Source organism: Anabrus simplex, chromosome 4 (genome assembly GCF_040414725.1).
Source record: "Anabrus simplex isolate iqAnaSimp1 chromosome 4, ASM4041472v1, whole genome shotgun sequence".
NCBI lineage: Eukaryota > Metazoa > Arthropoda > Insecta > Orthoptera > Tettigoniidae > Anabrus > Anabrus simplex.
The window spans coordinates 215,903,328-215,921,186 of record NC_090268.1 but is presented as its reverse complement, the minus strand read 5'-3'; the positions used below and the strand labels follow the sequence as shown (position 1 = coordinate 215,921,186).

At 38.5% G+C, this 17,859-nt stretch overlaps 1 protein-coding gene across 1 annotated transcript in view; it reads left to right on the top strand.

Annotated features, from left to right (window-relative positions):
• Positions 1-17,859, top strand: part of NFAT (NFAT nuclear factor) — a 533,805-nt gene that overhangs the window by 374,601 nt on the left and 141,345 nt on the right. Inside the window, exon 8 of the mRNA XM_067145354.2 lies at positions 9-193. Coding sequence (XP_067001455.2) covers positions 9-193 — 185 coding nt within the window. The remainder of the gene's footprint in view (positions 1-8; positions 194-17,859) is intronic.

The window sequence follows — 17,859 nt, the reverse complement described above, 5'->3', positions numbered from 1 at the left end:
ATTTTTAGCTCAACCACCAGGTATTCCTGAAATTTGCAAGAAGTCTCTTGTGTCGTGCCCATGTACAGGAGGCATGGAACTCTTTATTCTGGGGAAGAACTTTCTTAAGGACACTCGTGTTGTATTTCAACAGAACGACTTGGAGCCAGTATGGGAAGATGCAGTTCAACCTGACAAGGAGTTCCTCCAACAGGTATGTTCAAATTCAATTTATATTTAGTCTTTAGGGTTGATGCAGTAAAATATTGTAACGAACGCCTGTATAATGAAATGTTCAGAAATGCAAAATTATTTTTTAGTCGCCTGCTTTTTTAAAAACTAATTTCAAATATTCAGTGTAACAAAATTTTGCCCTTTGGCCTGTATTTAACTTTAAATCATCATCATCATCATTTCCCATTATCCAGCTGTGGCCGGGTAGGGGCAAATGTGGTTCCTCTCCACTTTATTCTGTCTCTCATCAACTCCAACGTGTCCCAGTCCAGGTTTCTTTCTCTAATACAGCGTTGGATTGTGTCCTTCCAAATTCACCCTGTTTTATAATATAAATATTTTTCTTATTTTATTATTCAGGCAATGTGGTAGCTATTTCCATACATGTGCACAATTGATTGAGCAGGATATCAGTTTGAAAGTAACCAATAAGCTTTGCACATCTTTCAGTACAAGAAGTCACTGTATTGGCTGGGTAGCAGCTCAGTGTTTTCAACCAACCGACAAACGTTACGATTTCGTATGTGTACCTTTCTAAATTTTTTGTCCTGAATTAGTTTTGACAGACTGAAGAACTTCACAGTTATAAATCATCGCTCGTCTTTTATTCATCCATTAAAATACCAGTATAACAAAATTTTGGGAATATCTGAAATTAATTTGTTATACTGAAATAAGTCAATTCTTAAGAACTCGCCTAGTATTATATCCGTTAATTATTGTTGTTTTTATAGGCGGAACTACGAGATCATCTGCCATGTTAAATCCGTTGCAGGATCTTTATAACTTCAAAATACCATTATGAGTTACTGTATTGACAGATGTTTTCAGATAATCTATTTTTACATTGTACCAGCAAGTCTACACATTGTTCCAGAACCTCATTTTTTGAAAAGGTATGTGATTTTCTTGTGAACAGATCCAGACACAAAAGCTCGTTCCAAATAGTCACCAACCACTGCATATGAATTTAAAACAAATTCTGGCACATCACTTCGTGACACAAGAAAATCTTGAAGGCTATGTTCCATGTTCGTTGCCTGCTGAAGAGTCAAGCTCTGTCGATCACAATCATTTTGGGGGTGGTCTTCCTCCTCATGGACTATTACATCACTCTCTACATTGATGTAGTCGGTAAGACTTACCGTAGATGGCACATCCAATGTTGTACACAACTGCTTCCAATTCTCCTCGGTTTCCACATCATCCAACACTTCACTTTCTGCAACATTTTCTGTAAAAACCACTCCAGCTTTTCTAAAGCAGTTTGTGATGATGTCTGCATTCAGGGATTTCCATGTAGCATTAAACATCTGCATTGCTCCCAATATGTTGATGTTAATGTGTCTATTCGTGGCAACATTGCACAGCATTCGACGGACCACACGAGCTCGGTTATGCCGCTTTACTGCATGAATTATACCCTGATCCAGCGGCTGCAGAATTGAAGTTGTATTTGGAGGCAAAGATAAAACTTTTACATGCTCCAAATGGCGAGGCACACAATTATGAGAAGAGCAATTGTCCAATAATAGAAGAATTCTCCTCTTTCTGGCCTTCATCCAACGTTCCAAGTCCAACAACCACTCTTTGAATAGCACAGATGTCATCCATCCCTTAGAGTTGTGCCTGTATTCACAGGGCAGATGTTGCACCCCCTTGAAGCACCTTGGCTTCCCAAACTTCCCAATTATGAGAGGCTTCAGTTTGTCCGTAACTTTGGAATTGATGCACAAAAGAGCCGTGATAAGTTCTTTTGAATGTTTGCACCCAAAACACTTATTTCCCTTTAAATCAAGGGTTTTGTTCGGCATTAGTTTATAAAATAATGCAGTTTCGTCTGCATTATAAATGTCTGCTGGCGAATATTCCGTCAAGGCATCGGTTAGAGTCTCCAGCCACCATGAAGACGCAACTTCCTTTGGGGCATCGTTAGCTTCACCATTCATAATTTTGTGGGATATGCCATATCTCTCCTGGAACCTATGAAGCCAACCAGCATTACCCATAAACTCAGGTGACCCAAGCGAACGTGCGAAAGATCGCGCACGCTCACATAACAGTGGGCCGTTTATTGGAATTTTTTACTCCGCATTTCCACAAACCACGTATAGACGGCTTGGTCCACCTCCTTGTAGTCGGCTGTCCTGATCTTACGCTGTGGACCTAGGGCATCAGCATCAATGTTTTACTCTACTTTCCTGTTTAAAAAAAAGACTTTCCTGTTTAAAAAAAAGTAGAAAGTGTTGACGGGCTAATGCGATATTTCTTCGCTACTTCTCCTTTCTTTCCGCCTTTCTCTACTTCTTACGACTCAGGAGACCATAACAATTGAAGAAACTCCAACTCACGCTGTGATAAATCCAATGTACAATTTGGATGTCTAGTCATTATAAAATAAATTAATTCATTGTTTGTAAATTTTGGCAAAGTTAATGTACATATTGTACATACTGTACATATTGTAAACTATGTAAAAAGCATAAGACCATTGTATTTAGTATTAAGTTAAGTTTACTATTAAGTTCTGATGTTTATAGTTTTAATTCTTGACCTTAAGATTTAGTATTAGGCTGAAGATGCCCATAACTAGGGCAAAACATGTCCCTAACTGGTATTTTTAATTCATGTAGATTTTAAACACTAAAAAATATATTTGTTTTAAAAAGGTGGACACAATAATTTTGAGAGTGTTTTAATTTCTCTACTTCCACAAGTATTTTACATTTTTTTACTCAACGAAAACTGCTGTCGCTTCTGCTTATCCATTTGCGATGATATGAACTTCTTTAACTAAATGCACACGAACTTTGCAAGTTTAATGATATAACCTTAACAGAAACACGTTGCTTTGCGAATTAAATACGAAGAAGAAACAGGCAATGCATGATGCGATGAAACCATCACATTCATTGGTGGATTACAAACATTGCAATTCTACTCAGCCAATAGTGTGAAGTCTTACATTGGATGACGGGCAAAGCATATTGGTTACACAAAAGCGATTGCCTTCTCGATCGCATATGGTCCATATATGGAAAATGGCGATCATATCGTCTGAATAACGAAATAATGTAACAAGAAAAAGGTTGGTCATAAAACAGGATGAATTTTAGTTTATATTTGAGAAAATACGGTCAAATTGGTAAAGAAAAGAGGTCAGTTTTAATTTGTTAAACTGGAACTACGAAATTCGTTAAAATGAAATATTTTAACATACACAAAAATTGGGAAAAGTGAAGGGACCCAAAAAAATAAATTGTTACTCTGAAAATTTTGTTATACTGGTGTTCGTTACAGCTGAATTCTACTGTAGACTATTTATTAGTGTGCCGGCAATCAACACGAAAGAAAATTGCAGACTACTTTACTGCTTATATGTGCATACATACTTACATACATACATACATACATACATACATACATACATACATACATACATACATACATACATACACACACATCCCATGCCGTTCCATCTATAGATGGGTCGGCGAATCAAGACCCTCCACCAACTTCTTTGTACTTTTCTCCTTCTTCAGTGCTCTTCCAGCCCCCTCCTCATTGCTGAATGTCTTTTTTCACCATGTCTGTTTATCTCATTCTTGGCCGCCCTCTTGGTTTTTAATATTTTAACAGCAGATCATACATTTTTCTGGGTATGCGATCAGGATCCATCTCTCATGTGACCATACCATTTGAGTCTACGCAGAGTTAGTGTAATAAACTGATAGAACTTGAAAACAATATTCTGTCACACATGGGTATGTAATGCAAGTATCGAACTTGAATTATTATTATTATTATTATTATTATTATTATTATTATTATTATTATTATTATTATTATTATTATTATTATACATACATACATACATACATACATTATCATTATAGACTGTTATGCCTTTCAGCGTTCAGTCTGCAAGCCTCTGTGAATTTACTAAACGTCGCCACAATCCTCGATTTGCAACTAGTGTTGTGGCCTCATATAGTTCTGTACCACTTATCTTTAAATCGTTAGAAACCGAGTCTAACCATCGTCGTCTGGCTCTCCCTCTACTTCTCTTACCCTCCATAGCAGAGTCCCTTATGCTCCTAGGTAACCTATCCTCCTCCATTCGCCTCATATGACCCCACCACCGAAGCAGGTTTATGCGTACAGCTTCATACATCGAGTTCATTCCTAAATTAGCCTTTATCTCCTCATTCTGAGCGCCCTCTTGCCATTGTTCCCATCCGTTTGTACCAGCAATCATTCTTGCTACTTTCATGTCTGTTACTTCTAACTTATGAATAAGATATCCTTAGTCCACCCAGCTTTCGCTCCCGTAAAGCAAAGTTGGTCTGAAAACAGACAGATGTAAAGATAGTTTCGTCCAGGAGCTGACTTCCTTCTTACAGAATACTACTGATTGCAACTGCGAGCTTACTGCATTAGCTTTACTACACCTTAATTCAATCTCACTATATTACCATCCTGGGAGAACACACAACCTAAATACTTGAAATTATCGACCTGTTCTAGTTTTGTATCACCAATCTAACATTCAATTCTGTTGAATTTCTTACCTACTGACATCAGTTTAGTCTTCGAGAGGCTAATTTTCATACCATACTCATTGCACCTATTTTCAAGTTCCAAGATATTAAACTGCAAGCTTTCGGCACAGTCTGCCATTAAGACCTAGTCGTCAGCATAGGCCAAACTGCTTACTACATTTCCACGTAACTGAATCCCTCCCTGCCATTTTATACCTTTCAGCAGATGATCCATGTAAACTATGAACAGCAAAGGTGAAAGATTACAGCCTTCTCTAACCCCTGTAAGTACCCTGAACCAAGAACTCGTTCTACCATCAATTCTCACTGAAGCCCAATTGTCAACATAAATGCCTTTGATTGATTTTAATAATCTACCTTTAATTCCATAGTCCCCCAGTATAGTGAACATCTTTTCCCTTGGTACCCTGTCATATGCTTTCTCTAGATCTACGAAACATAAACACAATTGCCTATTCCTCTCGTAGCATTTTTCAATTACCTGGCGCATACTGAAAATCTGATCCTGACAGCCTCTCTGTGGTCTGAAACCAACTTCCTCTCAACGACTGATCGCACTCTCTCTTCCAAGATGCCAGTGAATACTTTGCCTGGTATACTAATCAATGAGATACCTCGATAGTTGTTGCAATCCTTCCTGTTCCCGTGCTTATAGATAGGTGCAATTACTGCTTTTGTCCAATCTGAAGGTACCTTACCAACACTCCACGCTAATTTTACTACTCTATGAAGCCATTTCATCCCTGCCTTCCCACTATACTTCACCATTTCAGGTTGAATTTCATCTATCCCTGCTGCCTTATGACAATGGAGTTTATTTACCATCCTTTCCACTTACTCAAGCTTAATTTCACCATCATCATTTTCCTCCTCCCCATGAGCTTGGCTGTTTGCAACACCACCAGAATGATTTCCTTTTACATTGAGAAGATGTTCAAAATATTCCTCCACCTCTCCAGTGATTCCCTGGGATCTATTATGAGTTCACCTGAATTGCTCAAAACACTCTTCATTTCCTTTTTCCCTCCCTTCCTAAGATTCTTTATTACTGTCCAGAAAGATTTCCCTGCTGCTTGACCTAGTCTTTCCATGTTATTACCAAAATCGTCCCTTGACTTCTTTTTGGATTCAACAACTATTTGCTTCGCTCTGTTTCTTTCATCTACGTATAAATCCCTGTCTGCCTTGGCCCTTGTTTGGAGCCATTTCTGATAAGCCTTCTTTTTACGTTTACAGGCTACTCTCACTTCATCATTCCACCAAGATGTTCGCCTTTTCCCATCTTTACACACAGTTGTTCCTAGGCATTCCCTTGCTGGTTCTACTATAGCATCCCTGTATGCCACCCATTCACTTTCTATATCCTGAACCTGCTTACTGTCTACTGTTCGAAACTTCTCACTAATCATATCCATGTATTTCTGTCTAATTTCCTCATCCTGGAGATTTTCTACCCTTATTCGTTTGCAGACAGATTTCACTTTCTCTACCCTAGGCCTAGAGATACTTAGTTCACTACAGATCAGATAGTGGTCTGTATGATCGAAAAATCTGCGAAAAACTCGTACATTCCTAACAGATTTCCTGAATTCAAAATCTGTTAAGATATAGTCTATTATGGATCTGGTACCCCTAGCCTCCCATGTGTAGCGGTGAATAGCCTTATGCTTGAAGAATGTATTCGTAACAGATAAACCCATACTAGCACAGAAGTTCCATATCTTCCCCACATCTACCAATCACCCTTTCGTATCCTTCAGTTCTATTCCAAACTCTCGCATTAAAATTGCCCGTTAGCACTATTCTATCCTTGCTGTTGACCCTGACCACGATGTCACTAAATGCTTCATAAAACTTGTGAACTTCATCCTCATCTGCACCCTCTCATGATGAATACACGGACACAATTCTTGTCTAATTCCTCCAACTGACAAATCTACCCACTTCATTCGCTCATTTACGTGTCTAACCGAAACTATGTTGCGTGCAATGGTATTCCTGACAAAGAGCCCTACCCCAGACTCTGCCCTTCCCTTTCTAACACCCGTCAAGTACACTTTATAATCTCCTATCTCTTCCTCGTTATCTCCCCTTACCCGAATATCACTTACTCCTAGCACATCCAGATGCATCCTCTTTGCTGACTCAGCCAGTTCTACCTTTTTTCTTCCATAAGCCCCATTAATATTGATAGCGCCCCATCGAATTCCATTTCGTTCGCCAAGTTGTTTCCAAGGAGTCCCTCGCCTGTCATGTGGGAGTGGGACTCCATTACTTCCATAGGTCTGAGGCTTGCTTAAAATGTTCTGAGCTCGATAAATTCATGAAGCAGGATGCTACCCTACTTGCACGTAGTCTTAGTGAGGATCTCTGCTCTAATGGGTTATGGACCACCGGTGAATTGTATAGTCCTAGCCGCCTGAGCACAAGGAGAGCCATGACTCAGAATATGTCCGAGATATCCACTCCCATTCCATAGCAACTGGTATCGCGACTCTCAGGACCACTTACTAGGCCTCTCAGCCGTTGCCCATGGTTCACGAACTAGGACGTGACTACAGTAACCCACAAACACGAACCATATTATTTATTATTATTATTATTATTATTATTATTATTATTATTATTATTATTATTATTATTATTATTATTATTATTATTATCATCATCATTACATCATATGTACATACAATACAATCACATATTTTGTGAGGTTATGTCATGAAACGTCCTGTACATAAATATTTATATGAATTCAGTTAATGTAAATACCTGTAAATTAATATTATATAATTTATTATTACCTGTATATGATGTGTAATCCGCTACAGAATTGTGGAACATACTGTAACATCCAGAATGGCTCTAGATCGGACGAGATGATGGTAGAATATTCTGTATATTAAACCATATTGTTAGGCATTATAAGTTAAAAACTTCATTTTCCCGTGTTGTAACGTGTTGTATTATCATATTTTACTCATTTTTCTTCTAGCCTTTAAGGAGAAAAGCAGTCCATCATTTGTAGTTTGCCATGCAAGAATTATTTATACAACTTTTGTGATATGTACTTTGCCCACTTGTGATTTTTTAGCTGATGATGACGCAATAAGCGTCAAACCCGGTACTAATAATATAATAAATAATATGTTGTGAACACCTTATACAACACATTTTGTATTGAAAAGGTTGAACCTTCCTTACTTCTAATTGTGAATATTGTTAGGCACTCGAGATTGTGTTTATGTACTCATGTCCATGCTCAATCAATAGGTTTTAGTTTATTCTAGCCATCACTACTTTTAATCAGAGCTATTTTAACGCAACATACTGCAATATATTTTACTTCCATTTTTTATCAGAAATCCGGATGCTCTTAAGTAACTTCTTTGTAATTTATCCCATGACTGTAAATTTGTGTGCTAGCTGATGATGGCCAAGATAGGTCGAAACCGGTATTAGTGTAATAATTCATCCACAATAAATGTATTGATCGGTGGAACATTTTTCTTATCTATTACATTGAATCCAATCAATACGGAATATGAAACTTATAAATAATAAAGGTATTTTTGTAACGTATCTTTCTAGAAGCTTAGCCAGGCACCTATGTAAAGAGGTGGTCTTGATGGTAGTTATGAGTTATTGTTTACTAGGAGTTTCACTGGTGAACATGTGTTGTGGTTAGGCTGACATGCCGATGTAGGCAGTCGGTAGTCAGCTGTTTCAACTGTGTTTTTAGGTTACATCCCTTAAGTGCTGTGCTAGGCAATTTGTTAAAATGGCGCCTTGTTGATATTCTCGGAGTGAAGTGTTTTGTTTGTGATACAGTGATTAAGGTTATGTGCATTTAATTTGTAAATAATTGTAAATAAATCCGTATACACAAGTTGACAGCATTTTGTGTGCGTCATCGTGGATACATCATTGGCGACGGTGGGACAGGACGTTAGAATCTACGAGCGTAGTGCGAAATGCAAGTGATGCTAGAAAATATGTCGGTGAAACAGCTCAAAGACGAACTCACCGAGAGAAATCTCCCGACGAATGGGAAGAAGAAATTGCTCCAGACATGGAAGATCTCGAAAAATTTTTCATCAAGTCAACGAAGATCCAGACGAAACATCTGAAGATAAGGTAAATATTCCCAAAATGTGTTCTAACTTAATCACCATGATGCAGGCACTATATGACAGAATTTCAGACGTAAATGACAAGCTTTCAGACTAAATTTCTCAAGCTAATTCAGTTTTAACCGGACAAATATCACAAGTGTACACGCGGGTTTACAAAGTTGAACAGGGCCTAGAATCGAAAATTTCAACCGTAAATGACAACATTTCATCACAAATTAGCGACGTCACCAATTGATTAATGCAGTAGATATCGGACATCAGATCAAAACTGGGACAGGTTGACCAGATTGATTGTAGAGTAGCCAGCTGTAAGGGGATTAGTAGAGTAGCCAGCTGTAAGGGGAAATCTTGAACCTCAAGGAGGAGATGGAAATCCAGGTTTCCAGCATTAAGCAACAGGTTGAGGGGAGAATTTCTACCATTGAGGGAAATTTTGAAAGCCGTATCTCTGCCGCCGAGTGAAATCTTGGGAGCCATATCTCTGCTGTTGAAGGAAGGTTAGAAAACCGGTTTTCGACCATTAAGGGAGATGTGCAGAATATAAGGGAAAGCATCCTTCATGCATTTGAAAATAGATTAACTCAAACAGGACGTACTGCCACACCTCTAACCCCCTCAAACCGAACTGGCAATACAGGACACCTGGACCCAAAGGTGATTATAGAGAGCCTTCTGGAATTTCACAGGCAACTGGAAGAGAACCCGACTAGCTGTATCGAGGGATCGGTCAGTCTGTTAGGAAGGACTAACCTACCAGAGGACATCTTCGTGCAACTCATCACACTGCGATTAAAGGTTCAAGCCACTACTTGGAGGAATAATGTGAAGGGTCTAAATTCAAACTGGACGGACTTCAAGAGGGAATTCCTTGCTAGGTTTAATTCTGAAGGGGTGAAGAGCTCCGTGAAAAGGAAGCTACTGACTGAGGCATAGCCCACTGGCATGAGAGCTACCGCCTTCGTCCTACAGAAGTACCAACTCTTCAAGCGTCTGCACCCGGAAGGAAGCGAAAACGAGATCTTACCAGACATCATAGAGCTACTCCACGATAAGATTAGACTCCTAGTGAAAGTATCACAACCGAGGTCCTTTGATGATCTACGCAGAATCATCGCCCAGCTGGAGGAGGAACACAAGAGCAAAGCTGCGGAAGAGCCCAGCGCAGTTAGGAAGTGCTACCAGTGTGGAAGAACGGGACACCTGAAGAACAAGTGCCCAGGCTTGACATCGGAAAACTGATTCCGGCCCATTCTGGATTGAGGGAGGATGGGACCGGGATCAGGAATGCACCTCAATACCTGACAGACGAGCTACCCTGGTTAAGTATTAGAGGGATTGGTCAGATTGTGAGTAGAACAGGCGAACTCTGCCCAGCTATCATCTTAAGGATTGGTAACGAGAATTTTTCAGCCATACTCGATAGCCTAGCAAGCCATTCATTTGTCAACGGGACTGTTGCCAGATTACTACTGCCTATGAAATATCACCATCTCGGAAGGGTAGTGGGAGCAGCGGACAGGGTAACCAATTCCATCCAAGGACAGACTAACCTAACCGCTACGACAGCCACAAGACGTGCACGCAACAATGTGCAACACGCTCCCAACTAAGCTCGAGGACATATCCAGCTCACACATTTTTTAAATTTACCTGAGGGAACGCAAGTATGAAGAGGGGAACACCCACAACTCACTTTCATTGATTTCAATATGTCGCACACAGCAACTAACGTAAACCTCAACAAGGAAGTTTAATATAAACTAGCATGTTTTCAGCATTGATATAGACTGAGAATAAACTATGCATCTGTTAACAGGCTACTGAACCTCTTATTCTAATGAATAAGATGTCCCCGCATATTTGCTGCCCAACAATGCATTTTGAAACATCTAATAAACCGTTGGACATAGTGTTGGCATTTAACATAGATATTCGAACTTGACACCAGAATGTCAGTGATTCTTGATGAACTCTTAGAATTGTATCCAATTTGAACCTCAGCAAATAAATTTTTTGAAATATGTAGAAATCATGGGGTCAGGGAAAAAGCCCTCTAACCCCCAAAACAGTACCATATGTATATATCTTAACCTTAAGTACTTTTTAGAATAGTGCCATTCATGTTTATTTTAATGGCATTGTTGTTTAATTTTAATTTTAGTCGTATTTATTCTGTACAGTCGCTATTAAGCAGGTTCTTCAACAGATGAAGATGACCTATATACAGGTCGAAACCAGTACTGTCCTTTTATGTAAATAATATTGACACTATGTAAAATAAAGTATTGATTAGGTGGAGAACTCATCCTTCATACCTATGTACAAAATTCTAATACTGCTTGGAGACTGTGGACTACAGGTGAGGTAGCCCTGCCTAAATTCCCTTTCAGGTCATTAAGTGGATTTCTAAGCCATGGCAATAGGTTTGTTACAGAATTACAGTACTAGCAAGTATTTTTTACGGACCAGGTACTAACCTCCATTACGAATGAGACTAACGAACATGTGAAACTAAACATTCAGAGAAACACTCCACTTCAGAAACGGTCTATATGATGTTCATGGAAGGAAGTCACAGTAGGAGGACTGCAAGGTTTGCACCAATAGCAAAGTTGCAATGAGGAGGCGAGAAACTGTTCACTTCTGCAAAACCAGTGAGAAGCAACCAGGACTGTGCTTCGAAAAGTATCACACCCTCCAGAAATTCTAATGAAAATGTGGGGAAAACCTGACTGTGTCTTTCTTATGTCTTTGTGTACAATATTTTTACATTTTGAACCTGAACAAAGTTGTTGTAAATATGTAAATAAGTGTTTCATAATACATCTCTCAGTATGGCAAAAACTGACTGAAATAATTACAAGTTGGGAGACATTATGGCTAGAAAAATATTCTAGGGCAAAGGGATAAGATCAAGAAAAGAAATAGGACTGAAATCTCCACATACTAAGAAATTTTAAAATTCATTAAACCTGTAACAAAACTTGGAAATTGTTGTAGGAAATAAGGACTGAAAATGTTACCTGGTCACAAAAGGTAAGATTCAGGTTTTGTATCTTAGGAATCATATCAAATAATTCCTATCATACAATATAATTTTGTTTTTTTGTCTAATACTAATTATGAATATGCACGTCATGGCAAAAGTAAAGCTTTTATTCGTAATCAGTGCCATCGTATGTGGCGGAGGATCATTAATGATATTATTAATTATTCATTATTCCAAAATTAATAGGTAGGTAGTTTATTTTTTCCTTGACAACGTAAGAATAGTAACTGGTAGTAAATCGATATGAAATCAAAGAAATATGTCCTCATTCGACAGACGAATCACCATGAACAGCATCTTATATCCTTACTCCATATGTTCGCCGCGGGAAGATTTTGAAGAATCTAAGCTTTTGGCATGCACTCTAGTGATTAGCAAATGTGTACTATCATCTCTAGTACCCTGCCGACTAACATTTAGAAGGTAAATTTTTTCCGACTATTGGGACTCGAACCGATAAATAACGGCATGGCAGCATCATACTTTTTAAAGGTACAGTCAATGCTAAAACAATGTTTAATTAGGGTGACAGTAACAAGTGTCGGGACATGTTTCATCCTTCTTTTTGGACATCATCAGCCGAAAATACTTGTAAGATGAGTAAAGTAGACAAGGTCACAAATACGCATTAAAATACAATTCGGGTTAGCTAATTTGTCAAGTTAAAATACATTATAAAATTCGAAGAATGTTCTTAAAATGCTGGTGCTCCAATTGCTTTTTCGTTCTGTTGAAATGAAAATAAAATTGTTGAACACACATAATAATTCCATTAAAAATTCGATGTTCGAGCTCTTCTCATGTTAGCGTGATGATGTGTTGTTGATAATTCTTAGTTAAGAGGTTATGCAATAATGGCAGTATCAACCAATGATGAGGTAACAACTTGCTAGCTTTGGAAGTCTTTAAAAAGGATAGCTGAACAGGAAGCATGCTATATTTTATAGATACAGTAGAAGTCCGGTATAGCGAGTACGGCATATAACGAGAAACCCACTATAACGACAGTTTTTGTCTTCCCCTTCAAAATCCTTATATTAAACTGTGTATTATTCTTCGGTTACAGCGAGAGCCCTGTCACTGACACATCCGTTATTACAAGCAATTAAGCATGCACGATTTTTTCCGTTACCATTATGTATGCACCCCAGCAATTATGTTGCGTGCGATCGATCACCTTCGGTATAGTTTCCTTGCTATGTCCGCTAGTGAGCTCTGTCTCTCTTGTTGACATTCAAAAGCGATCTCGGAGTCGATCAGTAATACCCGTCAACTGCTGTTCCATAGAGAAAATTCGAAATGAAATAGAACATTTTTTCGTAATAAATGCGTAAATAACCTGTCCGATAACAGTTGTTAATGGAAAATTCTAAATTTCCATGGAGCGAATTAGATATTTTTCACCAATAGAGCATTTCAAAAATGTCAAAAACATATCAGATGTGACACTAGGGGTCTGACACATCCCACTCTGATGAGTCTAGTGTCAGACTTAAGACGAAACGCTGGTTAATAGAGCGAACGCCTGAAAAGCCTTACATCTGATATGTTTTTAACAGTTGTTAACTCGTTAAAAATAATGGCTGAATAAACTTTATCTTAATTTTAATGCTAAATTCTTCAATTAAGAATGGGATACACCTCTCTATATCACTGATTTCAGGGGTTAGTTTATATTTTCTCACGTCTGGTTAAATTACGGAAAGGTTATTAGCATGTAAATTTATAGCAAGAATGTTATCATTTCTCTACTAGCCCTTTGAAGTATGTTTTCATCATATGTATACTGTAGTACGGTTAAGTTGGGATAGATGACGCTGTTTGAATAAGAAAACTGAAACATGTGCCACAAAATGTGATCGATCATCTTCGGTACGGTATAGTTTTCACACTGTGTGCATTTGCGAGCACTCTTGTCGACATTCGAAGGCGATGTCGGAGTCGATTAGTAATACCCATCGACTGCTGTTCCATAAAGAAAATTTGAAATGAAAGAGAACATGTTTTTGTAATAAATGCGTAAATAACGTGGCCGATAGCAATTGTTGACTCATTAAAAATAAAGGCTGAAGTAAATGATTTCATAATGTTATATACTGAAATTAAGTAAGAATGTGATACACCTCAAGATATGGCAGAGTACATCACTGATTTCAGAGAATAGTGTATATTTTCTCATGTCTACTTAAATTTCAGAAAGGCTATTCCCTTGTAAATTTTTAGCGAAGATGTTTTCATTTCTCTACATGTGTTTGTTGAAATGTTTTCATGATGCATATACGGTTAGGTTAGCTGATGCCATTTGAAGAAGAAAACTGAAATGTTTGTCTCAGAAACCTCTGGAGTGATGCCGTATTTCTCCACATCCAAGACGACAGTTTTTTTCTCAGTATCGCGGGAAACTACCTCACTTCTCATTTCCCTAGTAAGCCTCTTAAGTGATGCCTAGGCCATCTATGACAGCTGATGGTGGAGCTGTTGAGGATCCAACCAGCCTTCGGGCTGAGGACTAAACATATACATCTCATGTGAAAAATCAATGCTTGTCTTGCATTCGCGGCCTAACAGTGAAGAACACCACTGGCAACTACCGGGGCAACCACGCTGCTTCTTTTCACCCCCGCGCACGTACGCGCTCACACAAAACTCGCTGACAATAAATAACTGCTTCTATAGCATACGTCGCTAGCGGCAGCAACCGGTTGTACATTGCCTCTTTGTAACATCCCTGGATCTCAGGAAATGGTGAAAAGAGAATGACGTTCTATTAGCCTCTACAAAAAAGTTTCTCAAATCTGCTGAATGGCATCAAAACATGCAAGCCTTTGAATTCTTAGAAAGGCCACGGCTCAGTGGCAGAGTTATAATGCATCTACTGTACCTGACGCTTAGTAAAATTATGTTTTATAGATAGTGGTAGTATTTTTGTATTGGATCATCGTATTGTAAAGATACAGGCAACAGCTATTGCTGGCAAATTTTCAACGGGTTCTCGATGATATTATGATGCCAATTTTCAGTTAATGGTTATTAAACACTCGTTAATGTAGAATAATTGTGCAGCTGCATGAACATAATTATGGCATAGGCCTAACAGTCAATATTTGGCATTAGCGTGAAGACAAAGATAGCTAAAAAATGTGTACTGTACAAAAATGCATTCGGTGGCCCGCAACAAGGACGCTCTAAAGAAGTCGAAGATCAAATTGTAAGGCATATGCACGAAAAACGCAAGGGCAGAATGACCATACAGTGGCGCAGTAAACTCATTCGTTGACCTTCAATGTACGCGATTAGGCCTATACATCGCTAGCCGCTGAAGTTGGCTGCATCCCTGCAAGCGAATCGTGCGTGTAGCGGATGTTTGTAGCTGATGCTGAGTAAAAGTTGTATAGGCAGCAAGAATATTTTCCGGACAAATTGTCGTATTGTAGAGGCGCATGGAATAGATATTGTCGGCAAATTTTCAATGGGTTCTCTTCGATATTATGCCAATTTTAAGTTGTTATTAAACCCGCGGAATTAAAGAAAAATTATGCAGCCGCAAAATAATACGGCATAACAAAAGCCAATGTTCGGTGTTTGCATGAAGACAAAGATAGGTCTAAAAATGTGTACTGTACAAGAAAGGCATTCTTATGATTTTATGAAGTGCTTTTTAAGCCTGATTTAAATTTTTTGAAGGAAAAAGTGAGGGTCATATTGCTTTCAGGGTTGTTTTGGATGAAATTAAACATACACTTTCACGTAGTATAGGATTTTGAAAAATAACAAACAAGTAAGCCATAATGCGGATATCATCTGTGAAAACTCAAGTTTTGAACAAACTGGTTGCCGTTTCATACCAATTGAAATGTGTATGGGTGTTTACCCGACTTTTACAAAAAATCAGGTTGACGACAATCCGCTATAGTGAGTAAATTTTTCGCTGATATGAATTTTCGCTATAGCGGACTTCTACTGTATGTACACAGATTGCATTATAACAACTTATTTTTCGTAGGTGCAGAGTCGCACATACGAGCATTAACTGCCTCACTAACTTCAGCATAGCTAAACTAGAGAATATTCTCCCAGATTGTACAAAAATGAACGTCATATGCATTTTCAACCACACTTCCAGATAAATGTGTAAACTGCCGCATAAATTTAAACTGCACTTTTATCTGGCTGTCATAGTACAGGCCCTAAGACAGGGGAGTGTATTGTCTCCTCTTATGTTTATAATGGTTATGGATGAAATTCTAAAGGAAAAAAAAGCAAGATATGTAGTTAATATGAAAATATTGTTGTTTGCAGATGACATAGTGATCTGGTGAGTCAACAATATAGAAGTGCAAATCCAACTAGAGGCTTTAAATGACAGCAGTATTGAGAAATATAGTATGAAAATCAATGTGGAGAAAAGCCACACACACCCAAAAACGAAGAAGAAGAAGAAGAAGAAGAAGAAGAAGAAGAAGAAGAAGAAGAAGAACCTGTAGTGATTACAAGAGGAGAAAGAAGGGAAAGGGATTGTTAGTATCAGGGGACAAAGCCTTGAGGTTGTTGAATATTTCAAATATTTGGGAAGCGAAATAATGCAAGATCTAATGTTGGATAAGGAGATCAGCAGAAGGGTACAAGCGGGAAATACGTTCTACCAGAATGTAAGAAACCTGGTGTGGAACAGAGAAGTTCCTGTGAAATGTAAAGAGATAATGTATAAGATGTACCATACCCCTATATTAATGTATGCCTCAGAGACTTGGACTTTGACAGCAAGAAATGAGAGTAAAATTCAGGCCATTGAGATGAAGTTCCTGAGGAGTGTGGTAGGGAATTTATTATTTATTTAGCGTATGACATTAAAAATAAAAAACACACAATCACAAATTAAATATACAGTACACTATGTAGGTTACAGTTTCACCATCAAGCTCTGCAAATAGTCTATACAAGAAGGATTTGGGTCAAGAAAGTCTTTTGGGTTACCCTGATAAGCACTCAGGGGGCACTGTTCCACTATTCGCCCTTAGCTCGACTCATTCCTTCTATGTTGAGCTGGAGAATTCTGACCATTGGTCCTAGATTTCTACATAGCAGGCCCTTAGAAGAACCATTTCCTTTCGATTTTGTCATTGTGATGAGTTTTAAGCCAGGAGATCACTAGGATTGTCTGGCTGTCAAATGCTGACGTTCAGTTTGGTAATGGAAAATATTTTCCAACTACCTTAGCAGGGGCACCACGGGCGGGAATCAGCTTCACCCCCGTGGTAGGGAAGACATGGAGAGACAGGGTAAAAAATGTTGAGATTAGAAAAGAGACGGGGGGTTGAAAAACTGAGTGATAGCCTGGAGAAGAATAGATGGTTTGGACATGTTATAAGGATACAGGAGGGTAGGATACTGAAACAAGTGTTGGAGGCTAAGATAGAAGGGAAGAGGGCAAGATGGATGGACTCTTGACAGGAACAGTACAAGAAAACAAGACTGGACTGGAATACAGTTACTGAAGAGGAGTGGTGGAAGGAGAGGCAACGATGGCGAAGTGCCATAGGCACCCCAACCTGGCAGGAGCTGGACAAGGGGGAAAATGTTGATGATGATGATGATGATGATGATGATGATGATGATGATGATGAACCAGCCCATTTGTATCTTTCTTTGATTCGGCCATGTAGGTGGTTCATGTAAGTGTAGAAAAGTAACCTGATTTGCTTTTGTAAACTCCCCATTTCTTACTGTTGCCTCCAGAGTATGTATTGATGGGTCAGCAGAGGTGCCAACTATTACGAATTGTCCGTAATTATTACGGATTTCACCTCACGATTATGGCATTACCGTCAAAGGTGAAATTATTACGGAAAAATTACATCATAAAATACTACGAAAAAAGGAAAGAAGGAAAAATGTCCAA